The sequence below is a fragment of the Pagrus major genome, chromosome 2 (genome assembly GCF_040436345.1).
Source record: "Pagrus major chromosome 2, Pma_NU_1.0".
Lineage (NCBI taxonomy): Eukaryota > Metazoa > Chordata > Actinopteri > Spariformes > Sparidae > Pagrus > Pagrus major.
The window spans coordinates 27,041,965-27,063,469 of NC_133216.1; the positions used below are offsets into that span (position 1 = coordinate 27,041,965).

General features: G+C 39.1%; 1 protein-coding gene across 2 annotated transcripts; it reads right to left on the reverse strand.

Moving 5' to 3' along the window:
• Positions 1-1,110: 1,110 nt before the first annotated feature.
• Positions 1,111-12,409, reverse strand: cab39 (calcium binding protein 39). Of its 2 annotated transcripts, none has more exons than XM_073482193.1 (9): positions 12,179-12,409; positions 8,151-8,306; positions 7,809-7,973; positions 6,998-7,116; positions 5,887-6,055; positions 4,805-4,864; positions 4,076-4,141; positions 3,397-3,540; positions 1,111-3,311 (listed from the first exon to the last, which is right to left on the reverse strand). In XM_073482193.1, the coding sequence occupies exons 2-9, from the start codon at positions 8,262-8,264 to the stop codon at positions 3,123-3,125; spliced, it is 1,026 nt and encodes a 341-aa protein (XP_073338294.1). In that variant the 5' UTR covers positions 8,265-8,306; positions 12,179-12,409; the 3' UTR covers positions 1,111-3,122. The 2 variants fall into 2 exon arrangements, with proteins under 2 accessions (XP_073338294.1, XP_073338301.1); XM_073482200.1 differs by lacking the exon at positions 12,179-12,409 and adding an exon at positions 10,545-11,476.
• Between the last annotated feature and the right edge of the window lie 9,096 nt (positions 12,410-21,505).

The window sequence follows — 21,505 nt, forward strand, 5'->3', positions numbered from 1 at the left end:
TAGTGCTGTAAACTCAATTCAGAAAAACAACACTATGGTATCAGTTCTCATTTAATTAATATGACATGTGCTGTTACATGCTGTATACATCAAAATCAGCAGAACCTCCCTCCACTTATATAAAATTACATTAGGGAACCAAACTTATCTCAACGCAGCTTATTAGTGAATGATGAAATTACAGTGTGGGGGAAAAAAAGGTGTTTCTCCATTACAAGACACTGTACCATCAACATGATTCTGAGGCTGTTATTTTAAGGTAAAGTTACATAATGTTGCTTTTAATAATCAGAAAATGTTGGCTAATAATCCTATAAGGTAGTAGCCGATAATGAGATACTAACCCACAATTATCATATGCTTTTTAATATTTATGAGACATTTAACATGTTATACTAATGGCGGAAAAAATAAATACTTGGGTGTTACAAATTGCCTCTCAGACTACATTAAACTCTTTCTAAGTCCACGTGAGCTATGTTCTGTGATCTGTTATGGGTTTTTTTTTGTTAAAAGCAGTGGGCTACTTGTACTAGAGCTGTAACGATTAACCATAGTTGCCAACTATTTTGTTAATTGATTAGTTGGTTTGAATAATTTTTTTAAGGCAAAATAGGTCAAAATTCTGATTCCAGTTTCTCAAATGTGAACATGTTCTGGTGTCTTTACTCCTCTGACAGTAAACTGAACATCTTAAGGTTGTGGGAAAGTGATCTATATTTTTCACCATTTTCTATCTGACCTCAATCTGCAGATTAATTGACAATTAAAATCATTTAGTTGCAGCCCTAACTTGTACTTTGAGTATTTCCATTATGTTGATACTTATCCTCCACTACAAGTCAGAAATATTGCACTTTAAAATGTGTTCCTCTCAACAAGTTATCTTATATAGGATCCACACTCCACAATGGTGACTATTTTTGAGACGAAAGTACATTGTGCTCATTATACTTGTGTTTTCTGACTTAAGTAAACATTCATGTACATGGAGTATTTTTATGTAAGCACCTGGTACCAAGGCACCACTTCAATATATACGAAGCTGATGTACATTCCCCAAAATGTTAACACACATTTGACAGATGAGTTGTTAAAAATGACCACAGCTTTATTTTATTCCAAATGTTTTTTTTTTCTTTATTTCGATTGTAGGGCCCAGGCCTTTGACACTTCTGAAAGCACCCACACGCTCTATGCTGAAACTGGAGTCAAAATCAGCATACAGCCATACAGCCAAGGGTTCAATTTGACATTTCAATGTTAAATACTTGGAGAAAAGAAACAATTCCAGTACAACATCTTTAGTACAGCATCATGCACAGCCAGTGGAGGAACATGCATGTTCAATGCGTATGGAGGAACTGTGGGCTATCTAAGTGCTGTTGTCTGCACTCAGATGGTTTCTCATTTGCCTGTTTGAATGTATCTGTATCTGGTTTCATCAGTTTTGCTTTTTCAGCACCATGAGGACAATCCAACATGCCCAAAATACTCTGCTACCCACAATGCTTTACACTCATCATTGTACTGGAATTATAAACCCTCAGAGAGGAAATGCTCAAACATGAGGAGAAGGGGGGGGAAAGTAAGAATGATGTGCTGAGTTGCCAATGTCCTGATGAGCTCACCCCTGAAGCACACTCACTGTGAGGCTACACAGCACTCCCTATCCACTAGCAGACCAGTGAGAATGAGGAAAAAAACAAGTTAATGACTTTGAGGAGGGGGGGAAATCCCTGCTATCCTCGACTCCAGTTAGGTGATGTTGATCACTCAGCACCTCACAAAGTGCACAAACACACAGGCTTTAATGTTTCAGTTAATGCTCTCCAAATCCCCTCCCTCCCCTCCTGCGCTGCTCACACCCCTGCACGTTTTCAGCAGTCTGAGAGATACTCAAAATGTAGATGGAGAATAAAAAGAGGATTAACAGATCCAGAGCTAATACCATGACATTCCTCTGCTGTACAAATTGTTAATATCCTATAGGTTAGCTAAATGTGAGCTGGCCCTTTAAGTTATGTACAAAGAAAACCACCAGCAACCATTTCAGCAGTAAAATGAAATGCAAAAACAATGTCACTTAACTTGTTTGTTTCTTTTATGGTTTAGAAAGTAATTTGATTACAATTAACCAAAAACGTGATGTTTAAGGTAATATATATATAATATATATTCATATGTCAAGGTTAAACAAAAATCTACAAAGCAAAAAAAGGCATATGTACATGTTCACCCTGTCCCAGAAAACAATAAAGAGACCCAACTCCTGGGCTTCACCAAATTCATACCTTACATCCCTCCCTCCTTTCCTCATGTGCTTCAAGTGCTGTGTCGTAACAAAGCACACGGGAGGTAAATGGTTCTGTGTGATGGCCTCTGAGAGCTTGTCCCCACAAATCGCTAGAATGAACCACTGTTGCTTTATTGGATGAAGGCATAGATGCAAACTGTAGCGGTTACTGTGATGCGCGTGCATTTCCGAGTCTGTGGCACTGAACATGGGAGCCAGACTGGGCAGGCCATCACAGAGCCGACACTGGGTACAGCCATGGATCTGTCACATTTCAAGGCATGCAACAAACACACCAATGTTCAACTCTCTCGTACCATTTCCATCACAAGGTTTTAGCTGATATTCTTGCAGTATGTGTGTATGCATGTTTTTTTTTTGTTTTATGTAATTTATATATGCGTGTAAACATGTGTCTGCTTTTGTTCATATGGTGTGTTTGTGGGTATGTATCTATCAGGAAGTCTGCCTTACTTTGAATGCACAAATATTTTCTGTCACTATGTTTGATGGACTGTTGTGTCATTATTATATACCTTACATGTCTCAATGTGCAAGAAAGCAGCAGCATCTATTATTTTCTCTTATTTCTTTTGAAGGAAAAAGACTGAAAAAAGAAAAAAATATCATCAAATGTTCACTGAGGAGCAGAGGAGCTGGCAACTTCCTGATGAGTTGATATGGGTACGTTGGTTTTTCATTTGTTTCCTCAATTTTTGTTCAGAAACCAGAACAGCAGCTGCTGATGGGTCCGTTAAGCAGACGTTGTCTGGATGGTGTCCAGACATGGTCCTGGTGGCTCCTCCCCCCACCTCTGCACCCTTCCTCAGGCCTCCTGAGGGGCAGGCCTCTTGAGGTCCCTGATCTGTTTGACCAGGTAAGTCTTTTCATCATTGAACTGTTCATCCTCCGTTCTGTCGTTCTGGAACTTGCTGAGAAACTCGATAAGTTTGGTCTGGTTCTTCAGCAGGATGTCCAGGATGGGCTGCGTCTTGTTGGGGTTGGCCACAAACACCTGATGGTGGAGGAAGATAACAACGATGTTAATGCATACAGACTGTGCACTCCATTTAATGTTGACCACACCTTTGAATTTTTACCTTGAAAACATGAAAAGCCTCAAACTGGATGTTGCGGCTCTTGTCCCGTAGCAGATTCATCATTAGTTTGAGATTCTCTGGCTTGCTGATGTATTTCGTCATTATGGTGAAATTGTGCCGGTCCAGAAGCAACTCCCCGAGTAACTACATCATATCAGAGGGAAACAGATAGAAATATTAATGTGATATTTCTTTTAAAATTTACAGACAGTTGCAGATTCATCAAGTTGACAGGCTGACTACTTAAAGCTTAATTACTTTAATAAAATCTGCATTATATTATAGGCCTGTTTTACTCCTGTATGTACACACATTATAATGTTAAACCTTAAACAGAATCAGAAATTGATCATTAATTTGATAAACAACTTGAGAGAAATAGCAGATAATAATTATGGGTAATAATTTGTCAGTGGGGGACCTGTTTGTTTACATCAGATTACAGATTGTGGCTTCAGAGCAATAAAATAAGGCAAGTCAAGAAAACACTAGCCTTAAAAGTTAGGTTAAGCATATACACGGCACTCCCACCACTAGATGGCGTTAACAACAAGGTGATGTAGATGGAATGGTTCAGAGAAACCCAACACTCTGACCAGACCCCATCTTTAAATAGCTCTCTGAAAAGAGTTGCACTACTACATGAGACCTGTTTACTGGTACAACCCAGGCTCCTTACCTTAAGGGACTGCCTTTTAGTCACGTAGTTTTCTGAGTGGAGTAACTTCTCATATTCACTAAAGAACTAGAGAGAGAGGAAGAAGTAGTGAAAAAAAGAGAGAAGACAGAAAAAATAGAAGGGGTCGGGGGTGAGAGAGATGGAGTCATCTAAATGTGTCAAGAAGTGTTTTTCACAATTGCATTCGTGTCTTGTATCAAAACACAATGACAGGGAAATGAGAGATTTTCTCTAACAGACTGACAGTTACTTTGTGTTCTCAAATCACTGGTTTGATGATGTTAGGAAACAGACTTCAAGCAGGCCAGACACACAGACTACCAGTTTTAATTTAAATGTAAACTGGTAGAAAGAAAAGTTCACCTAGTTTTAAGAAATAGTAATCTCAAAACATGTTGAAATCCTTGAAAGGTCTTCAAAGTTTCAAACAACCTCAACATCTAAAGTGCTGTATAGGGATGAATGAGTCTTTGTTCCATTTGTTGTACTGATCTTTGAACTGATGAATATGTTCACTGAATATAAATGTAAAATACTAATACCTTAAGATCTGAATAATTATCCATTTCTCTAGCTGCCTATAAATATTAGTGGTAGGAATACATACTTTCTGTCCTCTATGATGACATGACCACACTTAACATACATACCACTTTAAAGCCTTTCTTTCTCCCTTTGGGTGAGTCCATTCCCAATTTAATACTAGGTTTCACATCAGTATGGACTTACTCTGTCGTAATGTTGCTCCAGAAACTCGGCACTCAGTAGCTTGTGTCTTGTGAGGAGGTCCTGGAAATAGAAAATGCAAATAAATTCAGACTTAATGGTTCTGACTGGTCCCGTTTGACTCCTTTTTGGAAACTGTAGGTACAACACACTAAAGCACTTGCAAAATAATCCTTAGAAATGCATTGCTCAAATCGGAAAAAACCCAACCTAAAATTACACTGAAAGAAATGTTTTGGGTTACAGTGTGTATTTTGCTGGACATAATCATTTTCAAAGACATAAGAAGACTGGTTTATCTGTTGCAATTATGTTGGCAAATCAATCCTTCATTGGACCAGATAAAAAATGCTTTGTAATTAAAGAAACCTCATCAGGTCTTCTGAACACTGGTTTTCATTAAGCAGTTAAAGTTGGTCCAAACGGCACAGGATTTATTCCAGTCTTTTAAATGTCAGTTTTAAACTGAGCCCCTCTGATAGAAGCCTAAACAATCAGCAAACTAGTAATGGTTTAAATGATCGTAAGAATTAATATAAACGCTTAATCAAAGTGTTTTATTTCTAACCTTACATTTAAATCAGAAACTAAAGTAAGTGGAACATTAAGGAGATTTTGACAAGAGTTTCCACAACAGCCACCAAATAGAGGCAGATTATTGACAGCTCAAGTGGTGCATTCAGGTCCATAAATAATGGCATAACTTTGCATATGAACCCTGTCTTTCTCATCATAAAAAGCCATTGTTGGCTGTTCATGTGAGCATGTCTGTGATTGCAGTATCAGCAGGAGCAGCAGCAGGAGCAGCAGCAGGAGCAGGTGCCAAGACTTCATCTAATCTGCTGTTTGAGCTGTCTAGTTAGTTACAATGTTTCAAATTATATAATGTGAATAAACCATCAACGAAGAAGCAGGAAGTAGGAAATGAGGATGCTGAAGAGAGATGTCATGAAATTATAGAGAGCATCTCTACTAATCACAGTATGTTAATGAGTTACTTTTGAAATGATGCTTTTGAATTCTCTTGCAAAGGAGTCACAGATGTTTCAGAGCACCCATCAAAGAAAATCTGCTGAACAACTTACTTTGAAAGTGGCAAATGCGTCTGAGGCAATGTCGAATGTGGACATCTCCACGTATCTGAAGAAGTCATAAAACTGCTCTGACCACAGTGTGATTTTGGCCAGCGGTTCATGTCTGATGCACTCCCTCAACATGATACCACAGTTTAGGGCAATCTCTGGAGACTCATACCTGCAGAAAACAGCAACACAAGACAAGGACTTATCACATAGAAGCATACTACACACACACGCACACAAGGGGTGGTGAACTGAAACAAGAGGTAGGTGTATGGCATACACGCTGCATAAAATGTGCTGTGGTGGGCTATTAATCTCCTCAATCTCCTTAATCTACATAACAGGTTTTTATTTTCACCTAAGCTTAGTGTTGTTATACATACAGAAACCCCAGACTTCAAACGTTCGGATAAAATGTCACCAGATATCAATTTCACTGACATTTGGTTCTTAGCTGGTTGGCCATGGGGAAGAGCAACTGAACAGAGAAATCTAATTTATGGTGCATTGTACAACAGAGAAGGTCAATCACAATGGGAGTATTTGCACATGGTGTAGTTTCTCTCAATAAAAATTCTAATATATATTTACCTTTCAACAAGTACTAAAGCTTTTTTATTCACTTGGGCTATTCTGTCTTTATGTATTATTGATATTATTGGTTAAACTTTGCCATGTCTATATATTTTAGCATGATTTAAGTCCAAGTATTGTCATCTATATCAGTTCTTTTTGAGTACTTCTCTTTTGCTTCATGGAGAAAGAAGCACAGGAAACACTGATAAAATCGTCACTGGTATTTTGGAACTTGTATCACAGAAAGCTAGATTGACACAGCTTTCACCAAAGTTAAACGTTGCTTTATTGACATACACATTTGAGCCTATTTTCGTTCTTCAATAAGAAGCAGTCAGACAATTTGAAAACAGGTGCTCTCACTTCCCTTTATGTCAGGAAGTTGCTATAACTGTTCAGTGATGTGTTTAAAAATGTGGGAATTCAAAAATATTCATAAATACAGAAAATCGGAATGGACATGGGAGCATGATTGCTTGCGTGTGTGTGTGTGTGTGTGTGTTTGTGTGTGTGTGTGTGTGTGTGTGTGCCTCCTTACCCTTTAAGCAACATGAAGAGGATATTCTGCTGGGTGCAGAGGTACTCCACCGTGGGCGTCCTAGTACCAATCTGACGCCTAAGGATGTTGTTGAAGATCTGGGCCACATCTTTCTTACCCTGGTGGTAACAGATAAAGCATACATAAAGTTTGATAAAGCCAAAGTCAATGTAGAATACAATACACAAAAAAGGTTTTACAACACACTTCCAAACTGACAGTACAATCAGGAGCTAGATCAGGGTGGAAAATGCAGCTCTAAACTTAAGGTGTGCTGTTTTGTAGTTTGTTCAGCAGTGAGGAAAGACAGATGTCCTCTTAAGATAATAACAAGGAAGGATATAGACAAATAGCTACCAAAGAATATTATAATCATACTGATAAGAGAAAAAGTGCAATGTCATATTTCTATGTTAAACTCTTGTGATTTGCAATTCTTGGCCAGCTTTTTCTTTTGAAAAGGGAGGGAGGATGAAAGAGGTTAAAAAGAGGAACAGAGAGATCACAACAACACAGTGGCTCATGCTGTGACAGTGAGTCAGAGAAACCTGCTGCAGCAGTTACCACACAGCACCAGTCACAACATATTGCAGAGGGACATGAGTTTGCCCACGTATCAACATAGACCCAACTGTCCCTCACCACCTGAATGCACATTTTCAAAACATATGCATCCCTTTCTCACATTCTTCAGGTTTGTACATAGCTCACATAAACTTAGCACTAACATTCTCTCTGTTTTTCCTTTCTTTCAGTCTCATTCATTAAATATTTTTCTGCCTCACCCCCAAGAAAGGACACAAAGTCTCACCTCAAAGTCGATAAGTTGCAGGTCGGCTATCAGAGTGCTGAGCAAGCCACTGTTGTAGAGCTCCTGGGCTAGCTGGGCCACTGCTTCTGTTTGGGGCTCTTTCTCATTAGTCCCATACAGGATCTCTTTCATGGCCACCAGGCTTTTTGACACCTCTTCTGTGGCCTGAATAAAATATATGCAGACATATACATACCATAAAGCAGGTGTTAAACTACTTCAAGCTTAAGAAAGATACTTCAAACTCATCTTCCCTCATCAAAACAAAATTACTTTTATGTCTCCCAATGACATTTCAGACGTGATGAATCCCCAAAGCGAGTTCGAGCAAGATCGACCTACCTTCTCAGCCTTTTTGTCAGAAATGTCATGCTTCTCAAGCACCGTCATGCTGTCCTTAAGGTTCTTGACGATGTCCGCCGGCGACTTGTGGGACTTGCCAAAGGGGAAAGGCATGGCGCAGAGTTACCACGAGCAACCAGGGAGCGGACTGTCCACCTGAGGAATGAAATGTAAAACTGGATCAGAGCCTGTACAGATGGAGGGGTTGCCTAAAAGAAAAGTACGAGAATGTTAAAAGTACAAAAGTACAGAGAGAGACCAAAATTAATGTTGTTGCACTGTACAAACAAAATGTTCATGTTCAGTAAGTGAATCACAGGTGACCAACAACAAAGTACCAGTTATTCCAGACAAAATCGGAGCAATACTCTGCTCAGACTATCAAATAGTTATAGAAAAGGACAGAAGTAGGCACTGTATTAGGTGAGGGTGATTGCAAATATACAGCCAGTGACTTGCAAATGATTCAGAAGTCATACTCATGCTAACATAACAATGATACCATGCAAGTCTGAACAAAGGCCGACAGATCTTAAGAACGATACAGGAGTAAGACAGAACAACACGTACACCACTAAAGTGACAAGCTTCATCAAAGAACCTCTACAAAAAGACTAATATAAGTGTATAAGTTTATACCAAGTAAACGTAAGGCTGGGTGTGGGTTGTAGGTTTCAATGTGCATATTTTATGGTGAACTATGGTGACATTTTATATCTAATAAACAATGCAATAAACCTGAAGAATCCTTTATGTTTTTATGTTGATGTTTAAATGGGAGAGGCTGCTGTGTCTGTGTGCATTAAAATCCTCCCATCAGTCTGTAAAACTAAACACTGATCATAAGAGAAAATCAAAAAACAACAGCAGACTGAGAGCTGTTGGAGCACATTCCCAAAAAAGGTTCTGTTGGTGGGCCAAGTCTAGTTTCCACAACTTAAGTCCATCTTTGAGTCCTTGTGCAGTTGTTGCTCTGGTGTGCTCATCTGGAACAAAGCTGGTTTCTGAAGACAGGTACACTCCAAATATACCAGTGAAATGCAGCATTAGGTCTTTACGTACAAAAAACTACAGTGGCAGCGAGCACTGATGGCAAACTGTGAGTTAAACACTAACAAAAAATCCATTGCTGGTAATTAATGCTAATAAAGTTCCATACCAGGCAAACAATTAATACAGTATACAAACACACCAGTGTTGACAAAAGTATAGATCAATTCTGAATATTTGAACCAGCTGGTATCAGAGTATCGATACTGAGTATGATAATGAGTATTGAAACCGTTTATCTGCAGTATCGATACTCTGATACCAGCTGTGCTGTCTTTTCTCTCCAACAGCGAGTTGACACACACCATTTTTAAAGCGCTAATCTAAAGAGAAAAAACCCCTAATGTTTCTGAAACAATGTGACATTTACCATTTACAACAGTCTTTCTGCTCCTAGCCAAAAAAAGTTGTATCTCTTTGTCATGCAGCCTTGTTATATATATATATATATATATATATATATATATATATATATATATATATATATATATATATATATATATATATCTCAAAAAAAAAAAAAATTCATACCCTCATTGTTGCATTATTTTTTCCCTGTGGTATCAAAATGGTGGATATCAATTTGTTTTCAAGGTATTGATGTATGACACACAGTGACAACACTAATACACAACAGAGGAGAGGTGATGTATTCTTTAAACTTGTGAACACCATAAATAGATCTGACCTTTAATGCTTTATTGAGCAGTTGCAGTTCTGTGAATCTTCTTTAGTAAATAATTAACAACACAATGTTGACTATGACATAGGCCTACTAACAGCTTGATGACATATCCTCTGACCTTTGTATGAACCACTCTATGAAGAGTGACTAATATATCCAAGTTAACACACTATTAAACATATTGTACTTCCTCAGGTAACTAATTCAGGTCAATAATCACACCCTCTCTTTATAAAAACCTCTAACCCAGGATAAAACTGAACCATGCTACAAAGAATATAGCAAAGAAGTGGGCGATGCAATTCACAGATGTGACAACCATATCTCGACATAGCTCTTATTTAACTGGGTTACTCAACAAGGACCCTTATCTACACATTTCCCTGACCCACCCAACCACCTTACAAACACAGAGGCCAAAGTTTTCTGAACAGACAAGAAGGGTATGACAGTGTAATTAGCAACACAGCAGCCTAAATGTGTTTTCCTTACTTTAGGAAGACTACAATATCTATTCCAATAGCTTCAGACAGAAATACACATTCATATAATGTAATCATAGTCACATGATGGTTTTATCTTAAAAAAATATTGTCACAGAAGATTTACACTAGTCACTTAAGAGGTAAACATCACTGATCTAATGGTCTGACACCAACCTGTTGTCCTGCCGGGATCCTCTAAACTCTGAACACAAACCCTGGAGCTGTCACTCTCTTCCTCTTACGTCTTTTGGCAGAGAGTCCACATTTAGAAAGCAACGCAGGGGCCAGGAATATAAACCAGGCAGCACCTAAGTGGGAGGTGCAGTCAGTCCACTATTCAGATATGATGCGTCATGTGTGACTGAGCGGAAATATAAAACGTGTCCCCGGGTTCGCTGGTGACCCAAACACTTGCTCTCATCTTTATTAAACTAGACACACCTCAACTTAGCCAGGTGGCCCAATCCGTCTTTCGCGCAGGCTAATGCTTGTTAATATAGCCAGCAGGCAGCGGAACTGCTTCAGTATCAGTGACGCAAATAAGAAGGAAACACATATGGCAGGATCAAAATCAGCTGCTCACCGCTAACCCACAATGCCTCGGTCACTAATCAGGTGCGGTGTGCTGGAGTAATGTCAGGCCAACAAATGTCACAGGTGCAGCGGGCCTGACTTTTCCACAACAGACCTAACATGGCCTAGAAGACGGAAAGAAAGTCCAAACCCCTGCCGACCATCTCAAAGGAAACGTCACGTTAGCTAGCGCTGACTTTACATATCCTCGATTAAAACAGCCAGTGAAGCGTGAAGCATAGATATCCTCCAGAAAACAAACAAGAGTGTCTGAAGGCAGCTCAAACGTCACCCCCACCCTTCAGTCCAGACAGCAGCAGATGCTCTGCTATCATCTGACAGTAAGCTAGTGACCACTGTGAGCTGCTAGCTAATACCAGTCCTGTCACATAAGCTAGCTTGGCTTATATACATGTATCACGAACTCTTCCAAAGTGACTCTGCTACATTTACGATCTCATGTAAAGACTAGCATAACTCAAACAAGTTAGAAACCCGCGGCCCAGTAAGCTGGCCAACGTGAAGCTGACAGTGAGCACCGCCCCTCTGTTATCCATGCCTGGTTTGTGATGGTGTGAAGCCTGCCAACTTTGCGCAATGCTTACAAAATGGATACTTGCTCACTGAGTAATTCTGTGTCAAGCAAATGCAAGACAGCTTAATCGTTGAGCCTCAGTAAAACGTGTGATTCAGCTGCCTTTACCCTTTACTTAGCAGCGAACTTTGTATGTTTGTAAGCTAACGTGGCCTGTAATGTTTCAATCACTGTCCACCAAACAACAGTGCTACTGCTGCCTCCTCGCTTGTGAAGTGTGTCTGTGTATTTTGTCGACATACAGAAGGCCTCGGCAGGCCCAATGCTTACAAACCTCCCCTAGCTGCTTTAGCTTCATTTAAAATAGCTAAGAGTGTAGAAGGTAACTTAATTTATACTACCCAGCTTTGTCACGTAATGTTGGTAACGTCAGCTAGCTAGCTAGCTTAGCATAACGTTAGCTAGGCCTGGCAGTGGCTCCCCGCGTTAGTACTACCAAGTCCATGCCTGCCTTCAGCAGAACATCAACAGCGGGCTAACGCTGGGAGCTGCCCCGCAAGCTAACATTTGCAAATGTAAAACAGTTAGTTAACTAGGTTAACCTAGCTAACTTTAATGCTGATAGCTAAAGTAGCCATGGCGTTACCCCACATCCTTGCATACAGTAATCCACAACATCACAGTTACACACAGCATATACCTTGTAAACGGTGTTTTCTCTAGTTTCCCCCGATTTGTCAAGACAGCAGAAGGCAACACAGGTGCTCCTTGGAACAAAAACTGCTTTGCTTTCCTTGTTCGTCGCCTCCCCTCGTTCGTAACTTACTGTAGTTAATTGTGCGGCCCCTGTTTCCTAGTTCTCTCTCTGAGCCCGACTGGTAGCGCTAGCAGCGGAGCAGTTGTCACTGCAGCAGCGTCTACCGCCTCCTCTGGCTGCCTCCTGTCATGGCAGCCGTGGTGGTGGCTCCTCTCCGCGAGGATGCTCGGTGACCGTAAGAGGGCGCGCTCACCCCGTGCACAGACTATCAGGACACTGTCGGCCCTGTGGGGGCTGACCCTTACAAAAAGGAAGCATACTTCAAGTTCATTTTATCAAGTAAATTTAAGTAGCCTACAGTGGATTATATTCTCCAAGTCCATTATAGTAGTCTGCACTAATATCAATGTAGTTGTATACTTGCAGGTGTATTATATCAAAAGCCTAGGTCTTGGGACTAAATTGAAGTACACTTCTGAGTGTACTTCAAGTGTTAATTAGTAAACAATGAGTACACAGCTAGTTTACATCGAAGTTTTATTTTGTACTGCACCTATTATGTGAATTATACTATAAGTAAACTTATAGGCACGGTTATTTTACTACTTACACTTACTTACTACAGTATACTATAGGGAACTATTTAGGTAGCATTTTTTATACTTGACAAATACCTTTAACTACACTTTGAATAGACTTGAAGTTAACCCATATATTCATTGCCAGTGGACTACACAAAGCCTATATGAAGGAATATGACAAACTCAAGATCAATAATTTGTTTTCTTTATAAATCAGAATTGTAATGGATGCATAACAATGACGACAGAAATGTGTATTTTTGATTTGGGGCGAACTGTCCTTCTAACCACAAACCAGTCAGTGAACAGTGAACCTTATGGAGGCCCCTGGAGTGTGGATCCTCAGGCAATTGCCTACATTACCCAACTGATAATCCAGTCTTAGCCCTTGCACATGCTCATACCTCTGCAGACTAGTCGCTATCTGTTAACATTGCTGACCTTGATTTTTACTTGTATTTTTTGTCTTTTACTCAGTATGTTTGAATGGCCAAATAAATCTGAGCCAAATCTTTTTTAGATTTAGCTTGGAAAGTCTTGACACAGCCACATGTTGATACATTCATACAAATCTATAAATGCAGGCATTGAAACATGTGCACCTTCTCTACCTGAAATTCAGAGGGAGTAGCAAGTAATGCAGCAGAAAATAAGCACAACAAGGCACAGCAAATCATTTGTGCCTGTTGCTAAAGAGAGATATACTGTATGTGCACTTGTATTATCTGATGTGAGTATCTGGATTGTGTATACTTTGACTGTATTTTGACAGTTGGTTGTTTGTGTACATTATATATTTTGATTGTGTATTGTATATGATATATATCTTATAGCACCAGCATCACTCAGGATATTTCTCATCATATATCCTGTGTGTATGTATACTTGTTTACTCTGTTTTATAAGGATTTGGATTTGGTATATTGTATATTTAGATTGTATATTGTACATAATGGATATTTATATATTGCTCAGGATATTTTGTTGATATACTACAAGTGTTGCTGGAGATTTTACCTCTTTAGACCTATTTTCTCTTCTTTATGCACCTTGGAAGATGGTGAAGGTAGGCCAGAGACCCCTACTCTGCTTTTACAGTATTTCACAAGATCACAAGTTCAGATCATTAGGATGCACAAGTATATGAGAATGGATACATTGTGCCCACTGCTTAATTTGAAAAAGACAATTTTGGGGGTAGTATTTAATTACATTTAAAAAAAAAAAAAAAAAAAGCAAAAAGCAACAGTCATCTGTCAACAGTGGGTCAGTAAGGTAACTATTCAACAAAAGCAGTAGTCTGCACTGTCACAACATATTTACATAAATGTCTCTCGTCAGCTTTTTACGGGCATGTAATTTGAATCACACGGCCTCTTTTGTGTTTCCATCTGTGCCCTATCACAAGGCATCATCACATCAGCTACAGTAGACACTTTTCCTTTGTGTGACTTTACAGTCAAAACATCTTCTATATATTTAAATAAACAAATACTTTCCCAGCTAACAGAGCTGTATTCTTCAAGGACAGGAAGAGGGGGAAGCACTCTGATATTACCTCTCCGTAAGTTTCTCAATGGATGTGGAGTTCTGAAGAAATCTGACTTGAGACATCACACAGCACCTCATCCCTTCTGCCAACGGACCCTGCAAGACTAAAGTGAGAGAAAGATTAACTCTACTTTTAGCTAGTCACGATGAAGTAATTGGTAATTAATGAGTCTATTGGTAACTACTCAGTATTATGTTTCACTTTATTTGAAAGTGCACAAAAAGAGTAATTAATGATAAATGATAATGATTACTATTGCTATTATTATTATTATTATTATTATTTCTTATTATTATTTCTGCATATTCTGAACTTTGAATGGGAGCAGCTGTAACACAAACAACTTCCCCTAGGGATAACAAAGTATTTCTGATTCTGACTCTGAAAGTAATTAGTCATTAATGGGTCGTCACTAGTTTTTGCCACTCAACGACTGGTTCATAGTTATTCAGGAGCAACTCATGAAAAAAGTAGTCAGTATGTGGATTTACAGAAATTTTTGGACTAATCATTACCTAATGATTCATTGATACAGTATCTCCCAGTCTGTTCTCATCATGATCTACTCTGAGCTATAGTCCTTGAATCACAGTTATTCAGGAATTAAATCGTTAATGATTCACCAAGTATTCATTCCTGTCTCACTCCTTAGTAACTTCTCACTTATTGTAAAGTGTTACCACTTTTGACATAACAATGGTAGGGCATCAGTTCTTTTAAATGACATGAAAACCATGTGTATATGCACTGTTGCAGATCACTCTATGTTAATTACTTGAGAATTACTGTATGTCTGTTTTTTTCTCTTGTTTTATCACAAATCAAGCCTCAACATAATTTGCTCATTTTGCTCCAAAGATATCCTTTGACACCAAAGTCTTAAGGTTGCTGAAGTCTCATTAGGTTTTGTCTGATTCTGCAAACAGGCTGCAACTGTACACACCATGGACAGGAACACAGTTGTTTTCATGGCCTTGTCAGGTAAGCGTGATTTAGATTTGGTTATTGTTGCTGTTGATTTTCAAAATCCTAAACAAAGATTTAAAGTAAATACAACATTTGAATTGTTTTTTGGCTATTTTTCATGTGACTGATATAAAAGTGGCATTTGTACAGAGTGATAGTAGAGCAACTAAATAATTAATGCTTTCATAGCATGAATGAAATCCCAAATCTTTGTCAGTACTACACCCGGAACCTGTTCATACCTGGAATTACTATCGGCCCTGAGGGATCCGATCACAAGAGGACAGCTCTGAGTCCAGCGAGAGTCCAGTACAGATGGCTTAAAATGCGTCTTTACGTGCATGTCGAGTAACCACTTGTGATTGGAGCACAAGTGTTATTGCTAGTTTCAGACTGATACAGTTGTCATTTTCATGCCCAATGCCCATGTTGTGTAAATAGCAAATGTACTGGCGCACAGCAGTGCAGCCCTGGGCGTGTTGGTTATAAAATGAGGTGTGGTCAGGCCATGGAAATGCCATGGTCAATACCATGGCATTTCACATTTAATTAGCAAAACTAACATTTGTATTTATAAACTTGACGGGAAACAAAATCAGACTTTTAGCTTCTGAAATGAATATTTTTAGACTCATAAAACTTAGCACAAAATTCAAACGTGATGGAAATGTATGTTTTTTATGGGTTTCGGTCATGGGCGGGGCAAAATGGCTTGCTAGTGCACCCTAAAATACAGCCCCCCGGACCACTTTCACTTACGTGTATGAAATTCGATACATATGTGTTTTGCACCCAGACCTACAAAAAAGTCTCTTGCTGCCATGACCTAAACCCAACAGGAAGTCAGCCATTTTGAATGAAGTGCTCATTTTTGGCCATTTGCACTTGTTGTACTTTAACAAACTCGTCCTACAGCTTTAACCCGATCAACTTCAAATTTTGTCAGGGCAATCTTAACACCTTTGCGATAAAAAGTTATTCAAAGCTTCAGGTTTCCTTGAAGGGCATGGCTGTCACGACCAGGTGAATATCGTTCAGTGTGGCCCTGGACATGTGTTTGTACACTCTGCTATAAGTATATGGCCACATGCGACCCAGACCACCTCCGAATGTGGTCTGGTCTCAAATGAATCCTCAATGCAACTGGTGTGGTGACTTCTCGGGACTGCAGCCAATACGTAACAAGCACCATCTCCTCCTAAAATCAATACTCAACTCATGTCCGTGCAGGAAACCTGAAAGAAAAGTCAGTGTGTTCAGCTCTCAGTACTTTTGTAGCTTCTAACTGAATCTCTTTAGTTTCTCTCCTCCTGTTTGTACTTCAAACATCTGCTGTGTTTTACTGTTTCGTCGTGTTCACTACCAGCTGTTTCAGTCACTGCTGGTGAAAACACAACATTTCCTGCAATGTTGCTTCATAGTAAAAGCTTTTAAATGACTAAATAACAGGGGGTTTTATTGTGAAGAAGTTATAGTCGATGAAACGTGTTTGTGACTGAATTAGCGGAGCCACTTTGTTAGCAGTGATTCTTCAATAGTACTGCGGGGATTGAGTCAAACCGAGTAGAGACATGCCAGCAGATGTAATGGAAAAACAGCATGGGTGTCCCCAAATTTTGAACACCTGTACTTAGATTGTCCACTCGTGATTGGATCACTCAGGACAGATGTTAATACGGGTCTGAACAGAGCCCCAGATTCTCCCGCTTTCACCTGATGCTGTCTGACAAACATCTGCTCTGACTGTAGCTTTCACACACAAAATATATCACTAGATAAATATATTCACATATGTTCTTCATGTAAGAGTTCACTAAATGCAACAGTTCCATGAAACTGAATGTTATTGTGTTAATTATGTCGGTATTGTGATCACAGGACTCTGCATCCTCCCCTCATGCTTTGCTCAACTTTACCACATTGTTAAAGAGGCAAAGACCTGGAGTGAGGCCCAGAGTTACTGCAGGGAGAAGTACACAGACCTGGTCACCATAAACAGCGAGGAAGACATGGTCCGGCTGAGTCACTTGTTATGGAATAATGTTGATGAAGCCTGGATCGGTCTGTATGGTGATTTTAACAACTGGAGGTGGTCTCTGGAAAGGGAGGGATTTTATGAAAAAGGGGAGGCTGAGTATAGAAATTGGAACAATAATGAGCCCAATGTCTACAGCAGAGCCTTTATATGTGGTAACACAGCAGCCTTTGGAGCATGGTCAGATCATTGGTGCTTCGACGCGCTCCCTTTCGTCTGCTACAATGGTAAGAGAACAACAATAAAGCCAGTATATGAATCATCATCATCATCATCATCATCATTTATAGAGTGAAGTAAATAAACAAAAGATCCCAAAAGTTCATCACCATACTATGAATAATACAGGAAATTTCGGGATGTGTTGGCTTTCTCTAGAGCCAGCTATGGTCTCTATATTAACAATTATCTTCTTATATACTAAGATACCTTCATTTCAGGCTAATTAGGGATATTCGCATGCACACTAATAGTGAGCATGGTCATTGCTGCATTTTCTAAGGCACGTTAGCATGATGCCATTAGTGTTTATCTCAGTAAAATCAAGCGCTATTCTTGGTCATTGTATGAGTGAATTTTTTGTTGAGTTGTCATCCTGACTTTTGTTTTAAAGAATTTTCCGAGACTAAATACATCTATGTGACGAAGAAAAGGAACTGGAGCGATGCTCAGAGCTACTGCAGGCAGCACTACACAGACCTTGCCAGTGTGAGGAACATAGAAGTGAACGAGGAGATCCGGAGGCTCGTGCACACTTATTCCTGGATCGGCCTGTACAGAGAGTCATGGAGGTGGTCAGATGGTCAGCGGCTGCGCTTTACTTCATTCAGCAACTGGGATTATGGTCAGCCTGATAAAATCATAGATTCCTGTGTGACTACAACTCCCAGTAAATGGAATGCACGACTTTGTAACGCCAAATATGCTTTTGTCTGCAGTGGTGAGTCATGACTTACTATTCTGATCTGAAAGGGAATATACTGTACACAAAACCTGCTTGTAACATGGCTTTCAACTTCACAGTTTACTACATTAACATATCATCATTATGAAATTACTATCCCAGAAGATGCAGTGATGAAAAGGGTGGTGAAGGTGATGTTGACAAAATCAGACTCTTCTATGGACCTGGAGGAGATAATAATAATAATAACTTTATTTATATAGCACTTATCAAAAACAAGTTACAAGTGGATGCAGGATGCCATCTTGGAGCAGGTAATGATGTTTGAGTAAAAAGCTTATTTGCATATTTAGAGCTAGTGTAGCTGCTGACTAGACGTGTTGAAACTTCTACTGGATGATACCGTACTCGAAAAGTTCCAAGTCCTTCAGCGATAAATCTGTCTGTTCAGCTCAACCAGAGACTGAAGAACCACAACCTGGGAGAACACGTCAAACTGACATGGATAACGCAGCCTGATGGAAAGGTCTTCCATTTCAAAGAAACAGAAGAGCACAAGGACACAAACGACAGGAGCTACATAATCAAAATATGATTTTATTTTTTCATGCTTCCATCTGTTTTGATTAAAGGGGAATTCTGATATTTTAAAACCTGGGTCCATATTCACAAACACTAGGGCACTAGAGGGGGCCTAGTGTAGCCTAAAAACATAGACCAAGGAGTCCGAGCTTAGAAGCAATTTGGAAAAACTTTGTAGAGCAACTCTGAGCAACAAAGAGGACAGAAACTTTCATCTTAGTGGGGGGGTGGGGTTGACCCCGTTGTTAGGGGCAACACATTCTTTTAACAGCTGTGATTGGTTGATCAAAAAAAAAAACATATAAAAATGCACTCTTGGCGTTAATGGACTGGAAATGGACAGTAAAATTGATCTAAATCATAGCATTCAGTCTTTATTCATAGATAGTATAGTCATGACTTATTTTATTTTATACAATGAATATCTCCGTTGAATACCTTGTCAGACATACTCTAAAGAAATCTACAAATGTTTGAAAACAGAGGCATACTTGCGTAATAGTCTATTGACATGCTAATAGTTGTGTTCTCAGATGAAGGTAATTTTAGGAATCCAGCTTAGTGTAAAACCATTTTAAAGCGGAGCACACCAGTGAGGAGCGATATATAACACGTGGGAGACAACAACTTTATTGTTACTGTTTGTGTGATTGATCAGAAATGAATTGATAAAAATATAAATATTTATTTATTTTTGCAATTGTCATATATCTCAGTGATCTCTTATGAGATCAACAAACATTATCCTTGCACCTCACCTTAGAAGCTCTTTTAAGGGCTGGGATGCTTTGTGAATAACTTTTTTCTTTACAAGGAGCTAAATTACATTTCAGCCATTGCAGCCGTGTCGCACCTGCCATTTGAGGTGATCTACTGGGCTGATTCCAAAACTTTTGGTAAGCATTAATCATTTACACACCAAAACATATACAGTAAGGCCCAGGTTTAAGAATACCAGAATGTCCAAGTTTTTGTTATTACTTCACAAGATTGTTAGGCTACTAAAAGGAGCAATTTGTAAGGTATGGCCAGAATTCCAGCATTCAATGAATGAACTAACATTATCAACAGAGTGTGAGGAAACAACAGTGTTGGTGTTATGTCAAAGACATCTATCTGTGTCAATCCGCTGTAAATCACCTCTGTACTGTATCCTCTGTCTTCAAACTGACCTCAGTTGATGTTGGAGGCTGTGTTCAGTCCCAGTTCGGTGTCCAGCCATGTTCGCGTTCACGGCAGGCTGGCAAATCCAGTGAGGTCCTGAGGTGACTGCCCCCGTTATCTGAGATCCTGGTCCAGGCAAATCTTGGGCCACTGGCTCCATGGCTAACTGAACCATGAGCTAATACGCTAACGGTAGCGAGTTGCAGCCGAGGATAGTTAGCAAGGAGCAGCAGTTGTTGGTTACTGTGGTGATATGCTGCCCCTATGGATTCTGGCCATATTCTACAAATGACACCTTTAAGGAAAACAAGGTCAGAGGGATGCTTAACCTTACACAGCTCTTGGTTAGGAAAAAAATCACCTTTTACTTTCAGCAGTTTTTTCATGTAATTACTTGTGTCTTAAGCATTCGAGTGTGTTGACTTTAGATTTGTTCATAGTTAGTCAGTTTTTGGTTTTTAAATTATTCAAAATGTAAGCGAATGTCACATCATATTTCTCACATAAACACTCACACCCACATTCTCCTTTCACATTGTTGTTGTTTTCTTGTTTTGCATTGCCTGTTTAAATGCAATGCTTTTTTATTTGTTGTATCGTATTAAATTAGATGTTTACAAGACAAACATATTGTAAATATATAGTAAGCCATTCTATAGAAATGGGACATGTTGGTAACAGGTCCTGTGTGGTAGAAGTACATTTGTTCATGTTATTTGATTTGGAGCTGGTATCACCTGCAAATCTTTCAACTTTTAATGTTTTAATGTCTTTATTTTATTTTTTTGTCAAGTGGTTTATCAATAAACATTCTCTTTTTCTTACTCAAATGGAAACATACTGTGATATTTGACATTGTTGCTTTCCTCTGGAGACAAACAGAGACTAAAGTTTACTTGCAGCATAAATTCATTCTGATGCAAAGTGTTTCCAGCACACCACACAGGTGCAGGTGAAGGCAGAGGAATCTTTAGTTACATCAAAAGAGGAGATGAAAGGACTTGTTGTACTGTATTTGAATATTTTGACATGTCTGTTACATTAATATTGATGATTTCTCTCGAATACACTTTGAGGAAGTCCACTGTGGGATGAAATACTAACCTATTTTGTTCATCTTGGAACATAAGAAGAGTCATGCTGACATATCCTGGTAATATTGAAATCACTGTAAAAACACCAACCTTCAGTATCTTCTTTAGCAAAAATGGAAATATCAAATGAGTCTTGTTGCATCTCGTCTTCCCTATGATGCCATATCTCAAAATGTTAAAGAGATACAGAGATAATATTTAAATGCAATTGTGGACGAGGCAACCATCACTACTCTAACTTAAATGGTTAAAAATGGCTCCAAATACCTGTCCACAGTAGTTGGCTAGACATCACGCATGAAGTGGTTCATGCTGTCCCTGAGGGAAACGACTAAACAAAAATAAACTTGGCTTTGAAGCTCGAATTAAAAATGACAAGGAGGTATTCAACA